The sequence below is a fragment of the Aphanomyces invadans genome (genome assembly GCF_000520115.1).
Source record: "Aphanomyces invadans strain NJM9701 unplaced genomic scaffold supercont1.3, whole genome shotgun sequence".
Taxonomy (NCBI): Eukaryota; Oomycota; class Saprolegniomycetes; order Saprolegniales; family Verrucalvaceae; genus Aphanomyces; species Aphanomyces invadans.
The window spans coordinates 3,086,808-3,103,730 of NW_008580148.1; the positions used below are offsets into that span (position 1 = coordinate 3,086,808).

General features: G+C 53.2%; 10 protein-coding genes across 11 annotated transcripts in view; 5 read left to right on the plus strand and 5 right to left on the minus strand.

Annotated features, from left to right (window-relative positions):
* Positions 1-548: 548 nt before the first annotated feature.
* On the minus strand, positions 549-1,300 carry H310_02501 (hypothetical protein). The gene has a single exon (XM_008866035.1). The coding sequence runs from the start codon at positions 1,256-1,258 to the stop codon at positions 599-601; it is 660 nt and encodes a 219-aa protein (XP_008864257.1). The 5' UTR covers positions 1,259-1,300; the 3' UTR covers positions 549-598.
* A 1,718-nt stretch (positions 1,301-3,018) lies between these two features.
* On the plus strand, positions 3,019-3,495 carry H310_02502 (hypothetical protein; the record flags this gene model as incomplete). Its single annotated transcript, XM_008866036.1, has 1 exon — positions 3,019-3,495. The coding sequence occupies one exon, from the start codon at positions 3,019-3,021 to the stop codon at positions 3,493-3,495; it is 477 nt and encodes a 158-aa protein (XP_008864258.1).
* A 1,809-nt stretch (positions 3,496-5,304) lies between these two features.
* H310_02503 (hypothetical protein) lies at positions 5,305-6,545 on the plus strand. Its single transcript, XM_008866037.1, has one exon. It carries the CDS (start codon positions 5,540-5,542, stop codon positions 6,278-6,280), a length of 741 nt encoding a protein of 246 aa, XP_008864259.1. The 5' UTR covers positions 5,305-5,539; the 3' UTR covers positions 6,281-6,545.
* A 320-nt stretch (positions 6,546-6,865) lies between these two features.
* H310_02504 (hypothetical protein) lies at positions 6,866-7,947 on the plus strand. Its single transcript, XM_008866038.1, has 3 exons — positions 6,866-7,020; positions 7,076-7,159; positions 7,212-7,947. Exons 1-3 carry the CDS (start codon positions 6,871-6,873, stop codon positions 7,590-7,592), a joined length of 615 nt encoding a protein of 204 aa, XP_008864260.1. The 5' UTR covers positions 6,866-6,870; the 3' UTR covers positions 7,593-7,947.
* On the minus strand, positions 7,687-8,924 carry H310_02505 (hypothetical protein; the record flags this gene model as incomplete). Its single annotated transcript, XM_008866039.1, has 4 exons — positions 7,687-7,692; positions 7,743-7,904; positions 7,958-8,062; positions 8,115-8,924. The coding sequence occupies 4 exons, from the start codon at positions 8,922-8,924 to the stop codon at positions 7,687-7,689; spliced, it is 1,083 nt and encodes a 360-aa protein (XP_008864261.1).
* A 939-nt stretch (positions 8,925-9,863) lies between these two features.
* On the minus strand, positions 9,864-10,756 carry H310_02506 (GTP-binding nuclear protein Ran). Its single transcript, XM_008866040.1, has 2 exons — positions 10,670-10,756; positions 9,864-10,606 (listed from the first exon to the last, which is right to left on the minus strand). The coding sequence occupies exons 1-2, from the start codon at positions 10,670-10,672 to the stop codon at positions 9,968-9,970; spliced, it is 642 nt and encodes a 213-aa protein (XP_008864262.1). The 5' UTR covers positions 10,673-10,756; the 3' UTR covers positions 9,864-9,967.
* Positions 10,757-11,158: 402 nt separating this feature from the next.
* H310_02507 lies at positions 11,159-12,762 on the minus strand. 2 transcript variants are annotated; one of them, XM_008866042.1, is made up of 7 exons: positions 12,323-12,762; positions 12,181-12,274; positions 12,021-12,135; positions 11,777-11,965; positions 11,648-11,733; positions 11,406-11,603; positions 11,249-11,357 (listed from the first exon to the last, which is right to left on the minus strand). In XM_008866042.1, exons 1-7 carry the CDS (start codon positions 12,753-12,755, stop codon positions 11,249-11,251), a joined length of 1,224 nt encoding a protein of 407 aa, XP_008864264.1. In that variant the 5' UTR covers positions 12,756-12,762. The 2 variants fall into 2 exon arrangements, with proteins under 2 accessions (XP_008864263.1, XP_008864264.1); XM_008866041.1 differs by having other exon boundaries at positions 11,159-11,603.
* Positions 12,763-13,504: 742 nt separating this feature from the next.
* On the plus strand, positions 13,505-15,177 carry H310_02508 (hypothetical protein). The gene is made up of 5 exons (XM_008866043.1): positions 13,505-14,019; positions 14,063-14,211; positions 14,260-14,397; positions 14,444-14,714; positions 14,764-15,177. Exons 1-5 carry the CDS (start codon positions 13,518-13,520, stop codon positions 14,958-14,960), a joined length of 1,257 nt encoding a protein of 418 aa, XP_008864265.1. The 5' UTR covers positions 13,505-13,517; the 3' UTR covers positions 14,961-15,177.
* A 161-nt stretch (positions 15,178-15,338) lies between these two features.
* Positions 15,339-16,312, plus strand: H310_02509 (hypothetical protein). The gene has a single exon (XM_008866044.1). It carries the CDS (start codon positions 15,397-15,399, stop codon positions 15,997-15,999), a length of 603 nt encoding a protein of 200 aa, XP_008864266.1. The 5' UTR covers positions 15,339-15,396; the 3' UTR covers positions 16,000-16,312.
* The window catches only part of H310_02510 (hypothetical protein), a gene marked incomplete at its 5' end in the record, with an annotated part of 3,976 nt that continues 3,341 nt past the window's right edge, over positions 16,289-16,923 (minus strand). The window contains 2 exons of the mRNA XM_008866045.1: positions 16,289-16,656; positions 16,683-16,919. Coding sequence (XP_008864267.1) covers positions 16,549-16,656; positions 16,683-16,919 — 345 coding nt within the window. The 3' untranslated portion in view covers positions 16,289-16,548. The remainder of the gene's footprint in view (positions 16,657-16,682; positions 16,920-16,923) is intronic.

The following is a 16,923-nucleotide window of genomic DNA, read 5'->3' on the forward strand; positions in this document are numbered from 1 at the left end:
CCTGTTCGATTTCTTTATGCCATTTCCCGCCGTCAAGGGCCTCGTGGGGTTGTACAATAGGGGCGCTGAGCGACGACGCTAAACAGTACGGGGGTGTCTGGTCTCACGAATAGGGTGGACGCATGTCGTCCATGGTGGTGAAGCCAGTCGCGTGATTGTGCAGCCCTATCCCCCCATAAGCAGGGTCCGTTCCATTCGTACTTAGCACGTCCATGATGTGATCAAATTGGGTGGCACGCGCCGTGAGTACGCCCATGTTTCGTGTACCAAAACGACATGTGCTTCGAATTTCCATCTGGGGCGATCGCCCATGCGCCAGACGAGTTTGTGTGGTTGGAGTGTACCGTACGTATCTTGCGCTTTTCGCTCGAATGAAGTGGACATTTTTTCATGATGTAATTGCTTATACAAGCATGCACATTGCATAGTAATTCCAAGATATTGTTTTTTGTAGAGATTGCAATGCCATAAATATTACAGAAAAAACTCCCATTGTTTTTGCGACGGCTTCAATTGGGTGTCATTGGCACAAGAGACATCTCAAGAAGGTGAAAATACTGTTGGACTTAAATACGACGTTGGCATGCGCGGCGCTCTACTAGCACGCGCTCATGGGCTGCAACGGGCCGTTCAGGAACTCAAATCCCTGGCTCAAAGGCTCCACGCACTCGATGTCGTCAAGATAGTCGAGCACGTCAAACAAGGACAAGCTGTCTTCGGCTTCGACTGACACGGGCTGCTGCTCCTGCACTGGGCGCGCATCTTCCTGCACCACTTGGGCGACTAACTGTGAAAGCTGGGAAATTTGGTTGGCAAGCGAAGCAAGGGTGACCTTGATTTCAGACACCTCGTGGCGCAGCTCTTCCACTTCGTCCACGTTCGACGGCTCGTCCGACATGTTTCCAAGCTCCGAGTAGTTGGTCTTTCGCTTGATCTTGGCCATCAAGCGCGGTTTGTGCTGGTTGAAATGGGGGTGGTGAAACACGACCGACTTGTGCTCGCTCTCATGCTCGATCAGGAGTGCTTCCCGTTTGCACTTTTGGAATCCGTAAAAGTTGAGCTGACGTGCAAAGCTCGAGTACTTGCTGTGCTTAAAGTACTTGGGTAGCATCAGGTGGGCAAACGCGTTGGAGTTTTTGATCTCGAAGGCGCTGCCGCTTTGGCACCACCCGCCAATCTCTGCAGGCGTCGAGCTCAACATGTCGTGCAGCTTCTTGAGGAACATGGCGCCAGAGCTGGAAGCGGTGGACGCTGCCATGGAATGTGATCGGTGTTAGTCTCAATCGAAAATGACTTGGATCGATGTACAGCGAACGACATGAATGTGGTTGCGATCAGGTGCGAAACAGTTGGAAGATCGCCACATGGCAAAAAGGCGCGGAACCACACCATGATTAGACCGCCCCGAGAGCCGCAAAGCCTATGCATCCGGCCAGGGTGCCGACATGGCCCCCGAAACCGGTTCCATCGTGAAGATACATTTCGTATGCTTTTTCCCGCCACGCCAGCAGTGTATGGTTGAAGCTCCAGCCCTCCCAACCCACGCCAGGCGATGACAGTACCAGTTCCTGGGCTCTCGACGACGCTATGAATGATGGTCCGACCTGGACACCGTGGGTGTCCGAATTGGCTCCACAGCGGAACAATCCCGACTGTCTACCCAATGTGATTCTACTGGACTGTGGCAGTGGAATGTGTATTCCACCGCGAACTTTCCTGGCGAAATCAAGCACGGTCGATCGTTCCATCCATATGGCCACCATGGCCAATGTTTGCTCTATTTTCCAAGCGTGCTGTGCCTAACGATGCCGAGAGAGTTTCGTAGAGCACCTTCAAACTCCCAGCCAAATCGATCCAAAACCACCTGCGAAATCGCCCGACTGCCGCCACCTGTCCGATCAACATTCCCCACATATGAGTCCCCAAAAGTTGACGACACGAGGGACATAACACAATCGTGACTCGCTTAAGTGCGATCAAACCCCCCAAAGTGCCCTCCTGTTATCCTGCTCCAAGGTTTGTGTGCTCGAACGAGGTGCTTCGACTCGACCGTGCATGGCGAATCGATCGACTGGCGGTGACCTGACTTGCCAGGGTGCATGTGACTGGTGGTACTTCACTGGGTGCCAAGATTCCATCTCTATAAATTTTACAATATTCTACGGGCACGGAATATATTATGAAATTCACAAAATCGTGCGAATATTCGTTCATGGAAACGCAACAAGAATACTATGCATCTCGGTTGCACCCAACCCACGACCGGAAGGCCGCCCGTAGCTTTAAAACGCGTTCTCGAGCTAGCCACGACGCAGTTAGCGCATCCTTCGCTTGCTTGGCAACGCGCTCGAATGTCTCCTACGCATCGACGACGAATCGATGTGTGTCAAGAATGCCATCGGCACACCGTTTGACTGGCCATGCCGTTGCTTTCCTACCACCATAGACAATCGAATGAACCCTCGTTGGTGCGCTAGCGATATTCCTGGAAATGAATATTTCGCCCTCATGGAAACACCACCACGCTTTCGAGGTGCTGGATGTAGCTGATCGATCCTCGCTCGGACGTGATGGTTCATTGTGTCCGAAGGTTTTCGTCTCGAGAAATTGCAAACAGCCAAAGTGATTCCAGTCGCGCGACTGCGACGGATCCACGTCCATGACGATCGCCACGAATGGACAACGCAAAGGAGGATGTGATGCTGTGCAGCACCCCAACCAACAATTTCATGCAGTGCAGATGAAGCAAGCTACCCCCCGCCGTCACTATGTTGCTGTTGGTGGCAAACGGCTGGTCATGGCCAAGTTGTACCACAACGCGAGGTCGCGACTCCAGCTAGACTTCACTCCCCACGACAACGACCCGAACGGTGTCCTCTTCATGCTCGTTTTGATTGCCTTGTTCGCATGGGCCTGTCCACCAAGGCTGCTCGAACCAACGTGAAGCGTTTATTGTGGGAACAACCTTGTTCTAGTGGAAGACCCCAAGCACTGCCTACCAGCCAAGTCCAAAGCGCGATGTTTGTGAAGAAGATGCATGACTTGATGCACAACACACCCCCGCACATTGCTGGATGGTGTCCCGACGGTCAAGCGTTCTACATCCAGTCCCCTCTCGAGTTTGAACGCGTCGAGCTGCCGCAGTACTTTCGCGGCAAAAGGTACGCAAGCGTCGTTCGCCAACTCCATTTCCATGGGTTTCGTCAGCTTGCCGGTCTCCGCGACATGGAGCCGGCACTGTTTTCCCATCCGCACTTTCGGCAGGGCGCCCGCCACCTCTTGGTGCATGTCATGCGCGTGACCACTACGGAAGATGGCCCAGATACGACCAAACAGGTCTGCTTTGAGAATGCCCTCGGTGACCTCCGCCACGACATTGACGAAATCAAAACGACGATGGCATCGCTCCACTCGCAACTGTCTCGCCTAAGTCGTGTTGTTGCGGCCAAGGCGGCCATGCAAATCACTTCACCGGATCAATCGCAAGTCGTATAGCTGGTGGATCCAAACGTCCATGTGCAAGTGCTTTCGTGTCAACTTTAACGCGCAATGGGTTCGACTTTCTCTGAGCGTTGCTAACATGATGTCGCCTCTGTTGCGTGCTAAACACTCCCCCCGCACCGTCGGTAGAGCTGCAACTGTCCTCGAAAGAGAATGCACACTTGCCGCATCGCCATTCCACGGGAAAATCTCGCTGCGTTTGGTCCATGCAGCATCTCGATCGTTTTGCTGTCGACAACCTCAATCGACCCTTTCCGAGTTGCGATCCACAAAGAGTAACATAATGAGCAATGTCCACGTAGCATGGGTGGGTTGGTGCCTTCTTTGGCCAGCTTGGTCCTTTGGATTTGAATAAACTGCACTTCTGCGCACAGGTTGCTCGTCTCGATCAAGCTCCAATGTCGAATCTAGACAAGCAAGATCCAGTGCTGCCGGTGGGTTGTCACCGATCATTGCCGTGGTGTGGGGCATGTTGCGGTGAAAGAACTACTGGCGGCACTTCCACACAGGTTTTGACTGCCGCTTCCGGGCTTCGGAACATGGGAACACGATAAAGATGAGCTACCGCACAAGGTTGTAGACGTGTCGAAAGTACCTGGGCCGCATGGTTGCGGCAAAAACATTGTGCTGGACGAACGACTCGCCGTCACGGTTCCAAGATGCTGCGAGTGGCGGACATGCGTCGGTCATGGCGCAAGTCTTGCAGAGGCAGTGAAAAGTACGTCCGCCCTCGATGGCCCTTGCTTTCCTTATATATTCGGGTCAAGATGCCGCGTTTTCTATCTGGCAAGTCCCCTGGCAGTTTGTTCTCACGCCCTTCCAATGACGAAGACACTTGCTACCGTTGGCCACATTCCATGGCTACGTTGGACAACTGAGTTTCGCTCGAGGAAGGATCGCCCAGGGCCTGGTTCGTGTGGATTCGCACCATACTTATGGACAACACTCACGGTGCTGCTTCCATGTTGGTCCAAGGCGATGCGAATTCACGATGTCGCTCTGCTCTATCAGGATTGGAATTTCTGTCGACCAAGAAGGACTGAAGGCTCCATTTGTACGCGCAGCGTTTGAACTCTGCCAACTTTGGCCTGGTGTGTCTGATCAAACGCGCGATTCGCGACATGGTTGATGTTTATGCGTCCTCGGCGTCAAAGTCTCATGGGCATGGCGGCACGACGAAGGGCCATCTTATCTCGCCTTGACGCGACTGCCCCTGCTGCCCATGAAGCACATGACATCCGAAGTTGCTCGGAGTCGCCGAGTGAGTTGGGTGACAATACGTTGTGTACGACCCACTGAATCGTGCCGAGTTTCTGGGGAATACGAGCGTTACTACCTCCACCTAAAGTCCTCGGCTCATCATTTGAGACCGTACAGTACACACCAGAGAGCACCAACTACACCAAGCGCGCATCCTCCTCGGTCCAAGCATGAGACTGGACCCCCCATGTGGTGCCGCGCTTCCCTCGCGATGGGAATGGTGCATGACGCTGCACTTGTTTGTTTGCTTTTGCCGCATACGACACATGGGGTTCTCGGGCTCCCCAAGGGCAAACCTCTCACCAACAGCGAGAGATGGATTGCATACGTTTTCTCATATAAATTTTCAGCATCTGAGGCGTGGTGGGAACTTTGATCAAGAGAGCTGGTGCCATTGCCCAGGTACAACGACAGGCAGTCTGGACCAATAAGATATCGAGGACAACTTTCTGAACCAATCCAATCGATCCCCAAAAATGTTTTGCTGTCAGGACTTTTATCGGATTAGTCAATGGGTGACTCGTATTTTAACCAATCCAAATCGTGAATCAGAGTTATATGGATTGGATTGGCAGATAAAGAATGGTTCCAACCAATCCAATCGGTCCGTGGGTCGATTGGCGTCCCACTGTGGGCAGTCTACCTTGAACCGTTTAACAAACTCGGAAAACCTGTGGGATCCTACAGTTGCTGACGGCGATGACGAAGGGCGACGGGTCGTGGCGCGAGGATGGGCCACAATTGAATCGACTGTGTTGGCGCGACGGACGGCAACGCGATGAATCCGCGACGAAAGGTTAGCTCCGCCGCGATCTTCCTCAAGAAGACATACGACATGATCAACACAGCGCCAGCCAACATTGCAGGGTGGAGCGACAACGGGGGATCGTTCGTCGTGCGCGAGCCCAAGGAATTCGCCGCCGTGATGTTGCCCAAGTACTTTAAGCACAACAACTTTAGCAGCTTTGTGCGGCAGCTCAACTTTTACGGGTTCCGGAAGACGAAGAAGGAAGTGCTCCTCGTGGCGCTTGAAACCGACGACCTCAAAAACTCGTGGGAGTTTCATCACGAGCTGTTTCATCAGCACAAACCTCACTTGATGGCCAAGATCAAGCGGAAAACCAACTACTCGGAACAGTTCTCCGATTCGAATTCGAACGGCGACGACATCGATGAACTGCGCAACGAAGTCGGCGACATCAAGGCCCACCTGACCAATTTGAGCGACCAAATTGCGAGTCTCTCGCGGCTCGTCCACAGTGTCTGTCATGACTCGCTGAAACGAACGCGCGACGACGCTGGAATTCAGGACCAGTTTGAACAGTCCCGGTCGCTGCCACAACGCCGTCTCGACGAGACTCAACAGTTCATCGAGAATCTCCAGTACGTTGACGTGATCCCGTTCGAGATGGCCACCAACTACAACAACCCGACGGCTGACATGCAACTGCGCCAGGCCTTGCTTGACGCGTTCATTTACCCGAAAAACGAAGACGAGCATTACAAAATTGCTCTGTAGTATGGGACTCCCACATATGTGGACAGCTAATTTATTCATGGTTGTTTGGCCGTTCTCCCGAAGCTCTGCCGTAGCGCAACCCAACCTCGATGGATTCCAATCAAGGAGGCAGCATCTCGTCCGCGCTTTTCGCATGTGACAATGGGGTATGCACAGCATCCCGGCACCAAATAGATTCGTCGGCTTGATGGGTCCGCCGACAGCCGCACCCCACAGGTCAGTCGACGTTCACCCCTCTACTGCCACGGCGACAGCGTCCAGGTGGCGATACTCCCACCACCAACGAGCGGACAGCAACCCGTGGAGCTGTCGAGCCGCGCCAAAGGAGCTAACGCGGCCGCGCGACGCGCCATTCGGACGTCCCACTGCAGTTAACGATACCAATCATGGCAATGGTGGGACCGGTGAACTTGTCGTTGGACGTCGAGGATTGCGCTGGCGAGAGCAATCTGTCTGTTTCCTCGAAACTCTGAGTAGTGGGAGGGGAACTAGTAGTACTTTAGTACTGCTGTAAAACTGGTGAAAGTCTATATGACAGTACTTCGAGGTATATTAATTCGTAAAGGTATCATTTGTGAGTTTCGTGCAGGATGGAGGAGCGCGAGAGGCGAGTGCTAGGTCAGGCGAGTCTGCAGATCGCCAGCAGCATCTTCACCGACCAAGAAGTCGCGGAGCAACTCCGCCTAGATGTGCAGAAGCGTGCAAGCAAGGTACGAGACCAAGGCGTGTTTGCTTACACGGTAAGTGCGATAGAAGTCTTTTCATGGAGTCGGTCACAGGTCCTTTCATGTTCAGCAACCCATGGCCCCGACGCAAAACATCAACAAGGGCTTCCTCCTCAACACCATCAAAAGTGTTGACACGCATAACCAGCGGCAGGTGCGATCGATCATCTCAAGTATGGCAGAGCTGAGATTGGTTTGAAATGCAGGAAGTCGACGCGTGCTATCGCAAACGACAGTTGGAAAAGCGGCTGCACGCAGACTCTCGAAGTCATCGACGACATGATTCGAGGAAGCGATCGCGATCGAATGAGCGACCGGTATCTCGAGACATGAAGGAAACACGAACTAGCGAGGATCATGACAACGAGCGGGAGTTCTGGGCGGCGAGGAAGGCGCTGAAGACCCAGGCCATCTTGGACCAAGTCGGCGAAAGAGTGTGTTCGCTTGAGAATGCACCTGGTTACGACAGCTCGAGTCCCGACGAATTGGCCAAAAAGAAGCAGAAAAAACTCGCGAAAAAGGCAAAGAAAGCTACAAAGAAGCTCAAAAAGAAGCACAAGGCTCAAAAGAAGCAAGCGTTGAATTAATGGGACCACGGAATGTTGCTGCCAGACATGATGAAGCTGTCTTCGTGGGTGCCTTCGAGCAAATGCGCGCAAAACTCGCGCTGTTTTTCCGGCGTTAGTTCTGTTTTCTACAAAGGCGTCAACCGTCAAGCGACAAGGAATATTTACGACCTGGTTGGGCACGACAATATTCATTGGGGGCTGCTGGGTCATCTGAAGGCGGCTCTGAAACTCCATGAAGGCTGCCTCAACGATCAAGCGCTCGAGTGGCACAGCCAAGGCAAGCAGGGCCTCTTTGTACGTGTCTGCGGCAGTCGTCCATGCTTTGTGTTGCTAGAGTTGGTCAAATGAATGCAAGTCTACCACTTGTCGTGAAAATGGCCCACCTCTTCGACGTTGGCCTTGGCGAGCCAGTAGATTGCTTTCTGCGGCGCAAGGGGCAAATGCGACGGAATATCGGCAAATACGACGCGAGCTCCGGCCAGAGAAAACTACACAATCCCAGATGTCAAGATCATACAGATGGAGCAAAAGATTCACTACTTTGGAGGTGTAGATGGCTTCGTCCAAGTGTTGGCGCAGAGACTCTTGCAGGTGCCGTGGAAAGGTGGGGGTGTCTTGATTCATATTCCTAGAAACTGTCGGCGTATTGAGCGAAGACGGCGACGCTGAAGGGATGGCAGCGCAGGCAGCGACAGTTGTAGCAGCTGCTGGTTCGTCGTCTGGGATAGGAATAGTAGGGCTCTTTCTCAGGACGTTATTGGGGGGGTTGTAAATTGTCGGCGGGGGCTGCTCGATCGAAGCAAGAAGATCTCGTTGCTGCGTGAGGTTGGACAACTCGGAGTGCGTTGCGGTGACGTCTTTTTGTGGCTTGGACTTGAAGTGTGACTTGGCAACTTCTTGAACGGTGGACGCCTGGGGAGACTGAATTGAAGGCACGTCTATTGAACGGTGATAGGTGTCGGCAGGTAGAGCAGGTGGCGTTTTGGGCTTCTTAAAGTGTGATGACGGAACTGTGGCACTTGATGCTGGCTTGGCAGGCGTCGTGTCATGTTCGAGATGAAGGCGACTCTTGAAATGCAACGACGGCGTCTGGTTGTTCTGCGTCGATGTTGCCACACTACTTGCAAACGTAGAAGGAGGAAGTCGGTCAGTTTCATCTTGGTTTTCCTCTTGCGGGAAAGACGGCGGCTTGAAAGACAAAGCTTTTTGAGCAGACCCTCCAGTCGGTGTCTTTTTCGCTTTGAAGTGCGACAAGAGACCGGGAGGTTGACTTGACTTGGGCTTGCGAGGGGGCGTCGAGTCGAACGTCAACTTCATCGGACCAAACGAATCGGTGTCGTCGTCGAGCATGCTTGCAGCGTTTGGGATGGATGTGGGAGGCTGTTGCTCGGTAATATGGGTAGGCTCTGTAGACACATCCAGTGTCTTCGTTGACTTCCTCACCACGTTGAATGACGAATGTGCAGACACTTTTGGTGCGATCGCGGATGGGACTCCAGGTTTGACCTGACTTATGTTTGAGGTACGTCGAGGCACGATGGTCATACCTGCATGGAGGAAGTCTGAGGAGGATGAAGGACTTTGGATTCACCAAATGGATCACTCCGCTCATGACGCGAAGTCATAGCAGGTGCAGGTGGTGCACTGGCTTTGGCTCTGCTTAAGCGATCCATCGTTACCTTGCTCATTCCAGTCGATGTAAAGTGGCTCGTTGGACGCGACGATGTGATGGACGGCTTGGAAGCATCTACTCGTCTTGATGCGAGGTACTCTGTCAGCCTTTCTCGGCGGCTATCTCTGGATGCAGTGCTGAAGTGCGACGTAGAGCTTCCCGCGGACGCATTGCTCGCCATCTCCATCAAGGGAGCAGTTCAAATTTCAAAAAGCCGGATATCTGCCAGCCAATTTATCCGGATAGCTAGGTATCAAAAGGCGAATAACTCTTCCCTTCTTTTGTGAACTTTTGTGAAACTCCCATGGCTAATTCGCGGCAGAGCACCGATCATCATGTGTGCGTTGGGCGACGGCGCTCATGGAGACTACATCGTCTGCGCTCATGCGACAGGTGAATGACAATGGGCAGAGCTTCTCTTCGATGTGAACATTTCTGTGCATTATGTTAAAAGTCTATATCAAATTTAGCTCAGACATTGACGTAAGGATAGATTGCATTCTTGTACCACTTCATCGAACGAGAAAAGATGGACCAGGGACCTCGACACAGCATCTCGGTTCCGTTCCACGCATTTTGGACCTTTCGAACAATCGTTCGACTCGACGAAAGAATGCTCTGCAATCAGTTCGAGATGGGTTCAGTATTGACACTTGTAGACGCATCCAAAGATGCCATACAATATATAGTAGTAATCCTTAACTCCTAAGTCAACGATGCTTTAAATGTCATCATCTTCATCCGGGATGGGGGCGTTGACGGCAGCAGCCAATTCCGCTTCCAAGCGTCGCTTGTGTTCTTCGTCAATGACGACCTCAGGCGGAGCAATGGCGGCGGCTTCTACAAAGGTCAACGAGTTGTCGCCGACCAACTTGCGCGCCAACCACAAAAACGGCTTTTCAAATTGGTAGTTGGACTTGGCCGAGATGTCAAAGTACTGGAGGTTCTTCTTGCGGTGGAACGTGATTTGCTTGGCCTTGACCTTGCGGTCCTTGACTTCCACCTTGTTGCCGCACAGCACGATGGGAATGTTTTCGCACACGCGGAACAAGTCACGATGCCAGTTGGGCACGTTCTTGTACGAGATTCGCGACGTCACGTCGAACATAATGATGGCGCATTGCCCTTGGATATAGTACCCGTCGCGCAATCCACCAAACTTTTCCTGGCCAGCGGTGTCCCAGCAGTTGAACTTGATGGGACCAAAGTTGGTTTCAAACTTGAGCGGGTGGACTTCCACGCCCAACGTGGCAACGTACTTCTTTTCAAACTCACCCGTCAAGTGGCGCTTGACGAAGGTGGTCTTGCCGACACCACCGTCACCGACGAGAATCAGCTTGAATTCAGGCATTTGAGCGGCCTATCGCACACGGACACATAAGACGCTGATGCGGCATTTGACGAGAGAATCCACCACACGTACCATCTTCACGGACTTGCACTTGGCGCGGCAGGAACAAAAATGATCGCTGTGGGGACAGAGGCCAACCACATAACCCTTGTCTCGAACCCATACAAATGCCAAGTACACTCCCGGCCAGACAAAAGAAGCCTTAACGCCATTCACCAGACTATACAAAACCCCATATATTCCCCTACTGGCGTTAACCCTCAAATCATTTTCCTGCCACCCGTCCCAGATATCCCCTCGAGCCAATCACAACCACGCACGGGCAATCAAAAAGGCGCTTAACGTACGTTGATCTTCTACTCACTAACGCCCATATTATATTCCTGGCCACCCACATGATCCACCAATCACAAGCCGAGTAGTTCAAAACAGATCTTAACGCACGAGACTAAAGATTGGCGGCCGAACGACACGAATGCTACGAGAAGGGTTGCTTTCGATGCCGAGCGTCCGCCACAACGGGCGCTCCGTTGGGAATGTCGCTTTCATGGACACTCTCGGCGGCAAGAGAGGTTTCGTTCGATGTTGAATCGTTCAGGAATGCATCAGCCAATCAAATGCCTCTATTTCAAATTCTCGCGCGCGGAGACCTCACAGGACTGACAGGACGAGGACGACGAAGTACCACGCGACAATGGGAAGGACGATGGAAGCATACGAGAAGGCACGCCGATGCAATGGGAGATGGAGATGATGCAGTCTGCCCAGTGCCAAGTATATGACGGATGCCACTCCAAGCCACGCGTACCCGAGGTATATCCCCATTTGGTCGGGGAGAGCGCACGTGTGAATGTGCATTGGTGGACTCGTACGAGGAGATCCTTGCAGCGACAGCAAGGACACTTCGGGATTTCGCTCTCCCTGGAGCCAGCTGAACGTTGCAAGCGAGTCCTCGGTAATGTTGTACGCGCCATGGTGGTATGTACAAGGTGTGTGATCGTCGCCACTATTAATCGTCAGGCAAGGAACAGCGAATATGAGATGGACTACCTGAATACGTGGATTGGTTCCACCGCGTCAATGATCATTTTCGTCAGTTCTGGAGACAGAAGATTCTCATATGACACCCCACGACCCTACCGATGGGATCAGTCGCGGATGCGAATGGTGAGGACGAACTGGAGCAATCGGCGCTTTGTTTCGCCTGGGTCCGCAAGATGAGTAGGGCGGCCGATAGAGAGGTATGTGGGAGAAGAGTATTCGAGGAAACTGCCGCTTCGCCTTCATGGAGCCATACGTTGTGACAAAATCGATGGCGGCTTTTTGGACCAAAGGATCGTTCGAGAGCATCCCGACAGCATCCACGACCTACAGAGCGCCACAACGGTCATGACGTTCTTAAAAGAGAGACCTCTCCAGTTACCACAACTTCTATGTGACCCAGCACGACAGTGTACTGAGTCAGACCAAACGTGTCCTGATGGCGGGCGTTCGCGCCAGGCGAATTCCACTGTCGGATGCCCACGTCATGGTTGCCGCTGTCCCAAGCATGAGATAAACCAACAACATAGTCAAGTGCACACCTCATGTTCCAGAATTGAATCTTCGGATGTCCGCCGAAGATCCACTCGAAGCGCCTCTGATGCTTCGCATGCTCGGCAGTCGAGAGCACGCGTCCTGGTCATGTGGATCAAGTACATCCCACTCAAGATAGACTCGACTAACCTCCGTCGAAGAGATCACCGAGAAGCAACACACCGTGCGGAGGGTCCGCCTTGCGCGCGAGCAGTTGAAAGTGCCGCCGCATGTACAAATCCGAGTAGAACTCGGTGAGCCAAAGCACCCAGCTTCCCTTGACCATGTCGTACGAGTAAAAGTCGGTCAATTGGGGGTCAGCGATTACAGCGAGATGGTACTCTTTGTGGTCCCCGTATGCCCAGGTGCAGGACTTGAATGCATATCGACTCGCACCAAGTTCTCCCCAAGTAAAGACCACGGCCCACACACCCCACAGAAACGGTGCTCGGATCCGCCACCGCCATCCGTTGTGAAGGCTCTTCTTTTTCCCCGAGCTGTCCTTCGTCTGTCCATCTTCGAGGTCCAAATTGGAAGGTGATGTCGGATCTGCGGCAGCCGATTGACTCCGGAAGCGCGGCATTTCCGTCCAAGATGCGTTTTATATAAAACCACAGCGAGGTAAATATGTTTAACTCTGTCAAATTCGTGCTGATGGCACTCGGGGCCACTACAGCGCCGCTTCTCGTCCTAGACGCTCGCCATGCGCAACAACGTATAACTGCAGCTGACGGTATGCATCGCGTTCTCCAGGGCGATTGCTGGTATGAATCGAGTGCAGGCATCTGCAAGTTGCTGCAATGGAACCTCTCGCGGGACCGACCGTGCGAATACCGTGCTTGAAATGGGCCACGCCCCAGACATGTCCTAAACTGGAGAAAGCACAAGGTTCATACATAACTTGGATTGCGCTTGGTTAATCTATTGATACAATGGGTCAGGATGTTGAGTCGGCAGTAGGTTGAAGCGCTTCTTCGTCGTGATGCGCTCCTTAGAGAACTTGTCGTCTGGGGAGAAGCGCGCAGGGTGTGCCGAGTGCGACGGCTTTCCAGTCGGATCTTCCTTCTTGAGCGTGTACACGCGCTTGCCGTCGGCGCCGGTATAGTACATGAGGTGCATGGTCGACTGCCTAAGATTGGAAGAATGGCACACCACCAACCACCGCGCCGTGTGTATCCGGCATTTCCGGATAATACCATTGTGCCAGCCAATCAATAGTGGTTCACGGATTAAAATCAAACGCTGAGTATGGCATACAATTCTCAAGTTTAAACGTAGTGGTTTTTCTGTTGAAAATGACGTGGCACCACCACAGGCGATGACTTGTCTATTCTTGGAGCACACGATGGTGGACCCGACAAGCGGGAGCCCGCCGCGGCCGTTCCGGTCGAAGGTCATCGAAGAGCTGACGCGGAGACACGACCTGAGCAACGACTTGACCCCGTCCGTGTGTTTTCAAGTTCTCCAGTCGTTGCTCCCGTCCTCGCTTGTCGTCACCATGTGTGCCGAAATGAACCGCTTCATCTACAAATCCCCGCACGACGATGACAACAATCACACATCGAATACCGCCAGCAACCCCAAGACGCTCTCTGAAGGCGCTCAAGTCCCACACAAGGACTTGTACTTAGGTCTCTTGGCCCACGTGGAAGACAAAGAGCAGCTGTGCGCCGGCCTTCGACGCCAATTGCGCGAAAAAAGGCACCAAAATAACACGCTTGCAGGCGAAATCGCCAAGTACCAAGGCTTGGTTGAGGAGCACTTTGCAGCGTTCAACGAGCAAGCGTGTTTGAATGCGATAGCAACTCTCAAGCACCGCCGCGTTTTGCGCGAGCGCCAGTGCACTGGTATTCGTGTAATATCTGCATCAACGACTGAGTGTTGCGGCAGGGCTGATGAAAGCAATCGATGAAAAGCAAGACCGACTCATGGAGCAGGAAAAGCGCATCAAGGAAGAGCTCCATCGCCTTCGAATGGACGACTGCGCCTATCGATTGAACGCAAAAAAGTTCAAGGAGAACCAGCAAATGCTAGCATCGGTTCGTTCATGCCCTTACTCGTTGCTGGAGTTGCTCAGGAAATCATAGATGCAAGTCCAGCAACGACCAGAATGGACAATGCCTTCGGAAAGCGAGCTCAAAAGCCAGATCAAATTGCTCCAAGCAGACATTGCAGTCAAACACCCCAAGCTCCACGACCTGTCGACGCAAATCTTCGCAGTGCGGGTACCTTCCTTCAAGAGGGGCACGACATTTTTCATCAGTTGTGCAGTTTACTCGAGCAGGATTGGAAAGTCAATTGCGTGATGTGGAGAGCAAAACGGAAGCAATTCAAGCAAGGGTGGCGGCGTACCAGATGAGTCACACGCCGCGCCCGAACTGGGAGGAAGTCCGAAAAGAAGTCGAGTCCACATTTCGATGCCACAACATGGCGGGGGAAGCCAACGTCTCGACGACAGAGCTCATGAAACTGCAATCCTCGGGGAATCGAGTCGAGTACTTGGCCACAGCCATCGAGCTCATCGGGCTGTCCCAAGATACTGGTGAGTGCCGAGTATAGAAGGGAGAGAAGCATCAAACTTGTCCTTTTAGACGCAATCGATCGAGAAAAGCGAGTGCTGCACCACCTCCATGTTCAGATTCGAAAGATCGCGGGTCTGATTGCGACTCGACGCCAAAGCATCACTGCTTCGTCGCAGATGCTCGTCAAATTGAGTGCACACAACTCCGTGGGTGAAGCAACATCACCTCGTTCTGTCAGTCCTGCGAAACTCTCGAAGGCATTATGATTCCTTACGACTTGGGTTTCGACAGATGTAACACGAACACGTTGTCGCTTCTGCACATCGCACGTCGCTCTTGCGCGAGTTTGTCGAGCTCTGCCTTGATATCCGTGATCTCACCGAGATTATCTTGTACGCATTTGAGCAACTCTGCCATTTTGAGCCCCGGTTTCTTCTTCGCTGCCGTCTTCCGCTTCGCCGCGCTCTCTTTCCTTGGCGCCATTCTCCCACAATGACTATACTCGGAACTCCGAATACCCACTCGTTATCCGGAAATTCCAACATGCCTGCATGTGTGCGCACCTGGCACGCCGGTGCCTGTTGCGCCGCAGTCGCGGCCGCGTACCTTTCCTATGCCGCGGCTAGAGTCCTCTCCATGCACGCGTGCGCATCTTTCGTGGTGGTGGTTGTGGGGTATATCTCGTTCTCCTCACTTCTGCACATGGTGTTCTATCGCCACATGGAAGACCATCGCCGCTCCATCCACCACACGACATTGGTTTCGTTCAATTTGTTGCTGGCGGCGACGTATGCCATGGCGGCAGCAGAATTGCATGTACGTGGTCGAAGTGCGATGGTATTTGACGCGGAGTGGCCGTCTTGGAAGACCATCGCTGTCCAGGTGGCGCTAGCCATCCTGGGAGCGAACTGCGTCGAGTACTACTGGCATCGTCTGCTGCACACGCGGTTCCTCTACACACGGGTGCACAAAGTGCACCACTACTACAAGCGCCCTCGGCCCTTTGACGACATGTACATGCATCCTGTTGAAGGCGCCGCGTATTTCTTCATCCTCTATGGCCCTCCCTTCGTCATGTCCATGCACGTCGTTTCCTTCGTCATCTACATGATGGTCATGGGTCTGTTTGGGGTGATGGATCACTCTGGTCTATCGTTTCGCATCCCACTGGTGTACACCTCTAACGACCATGCGACGCACCACGCCAAAGTACATTTCAACCTCGGGTTCCCGCTTCCGTATTGGGACATCCTCCACGGCACTCACGATGGCGACTTCGCCGCACTCTCAAGCCAGCAAGTGTGAAGGTGCTTGAATATCCCGTTTCGTTCGTCTTGATCTTGCGAGTATCGTTGGAGGTGTGGTGGCGGCGTTCGTCGCCATCTTTTTAATCCTCCTTAGACGGCAGAAGTCGTTGAGAGCCGCCGCCAAGTCGCTCCAGCACTCGGGTGGGGTACTCCAAAAAGATGCGATTATTTTTTTTCGACGGTTGAGCGGCGGACTCCACTTCACACGGCCAACGACTGCTTAATTTTGGTGGAGTCTTGCCGGTTCGACCTGGGTGACACATCATGCAACAGACGTTGACAGATTATTTCATGAACGCAATGATGTCGAATTACGACATTTTACAACTTTCCACGACGACCGCCAGCCGAACGGGAACCAGAACGTGAAGCTGAACGGGAAGCTGTACGGGAAGCTGAACGGGAAGCTGAACGGGAGGCCGAACGGGAACGTGAAGCTGTACGGGAGGCCGAACGGGAAGCTGAACGGGAAGCTGTACGTTTCGCCGCAGTAGGCGAAGCACGCTTAGCAGTTTTAGCGGCTCGCTTGGCCGCAGTGGGTGCACGCTTAGCTGTAGTCGGAGATCGCTTTGCCACCGTCGAGGACTTTCTTGCAGTGGCCGCCTTCTTGGTGCCCGTCGCCGCCTTCTTGGTGCCTGTAGCCGCCTTTTTGGTGCTAGTGGCCGCCTTCTTGGTGCCAACTGCGGACGTCTTGGTGCCTGTAGCCGCCTTTTTGTTGCCGGTAGCCGCCTTCTTGGTGCTAGTGGCCGACTTCTTGGTGCCTGTAGCCGCCTTTTTGGTGCTAGTGGCCGCCTTCTTGGTGCCAACTGCGGACGTCTTGGTGCCTGTAGCCGCCTTTTTGTTGCCGGTAGCCGCCTTCTTGGTGCTAGTGGCCGACTTCTTGGTGCCTGTAGCCGCCTTTTTGGTGCTAGTGGCCGCCTTC

Coding starts and splice junctions, on each gene's coding strand:
- H310_02501 (XM_008866035.1), bottom strand. CDS start 1,258: ATGGCAGCGTCCACCGCTTCCAGCTCTGGCGCCATGTTCCTCAAGAAG.
- H310_02503 (XM_008866037.1), top strand. CDS start 5,540: ATGAATCCGCGACGAAAGGTTAGCTCCGCCGCGATCTTCCTCAAGAAG.
- H310_02504 (XM_008866038.1), top strand. CDS start 6,871: ATGGAGGAGCGCGAGAGGCGAGTGCTAGGTCAGGCGAGTCTGCAGATC. Junction 7,021..7,075: donor AAGGCGTGTTTGCTTACACG/GTAAGTGCGATA, acceptor TTTCATGTTCAG/CAACCCATGGCCCCGACGCA. Junction 7,160..7,211: donor ACACGCATAACCAGCGGCAG/GTGCGATCGATC, acceptor TTTGAAATGCAG/GAAGTCGACGCGTGCTATCG.
- H310_02507 (XM_008866041.1), bottom strand. CDS start 12,755: ATGCCGCGCTTCCGGAGTCAATCGGCTGCCGCAGATCCGACATCACCT. Junction 12,275..12,322: donor CGGTGATCTCTTCGACGGAG/GTTAGTCGAGTC, acceptor CCACATGACCAG/GACGCGTGCTCTCGACTGCC. Junction 11,604..11,647: donor GAACCAATCCACGTATTCAG/GTAGTCCATCTC, acceptor GACGATTAATAG/TGGCGACGATCACACACCTT.
- H310_02508 (XM_008866043.1), top strand. CDS start 13,518: ATGGTGGACCCGACAAGCGGGAGCCCGCCGCGGCCGTTCCGGTCGAAG. Junction 14,020..14,062: donor GCGCGAGCGCCAGTGCACTG/GTATTCGTGTAA, acceptor GTGTTGCGGCAG/GGCTGATGAAAGCAATCGAT. Junction 14,212..14,259: donor ACCAGCAAATGCTAGCATCG/GTTCGTTCATGC, acceptor AGGAAATCATAG/ATGCAAGTCCAGCAACGACC.
- H310_02509 (XM_008866044.1), top strand. CDS start 15,397: ATGGTGTTCTATCGCCACATGGAAGACCATCGCCGCTCCATCCACCAC.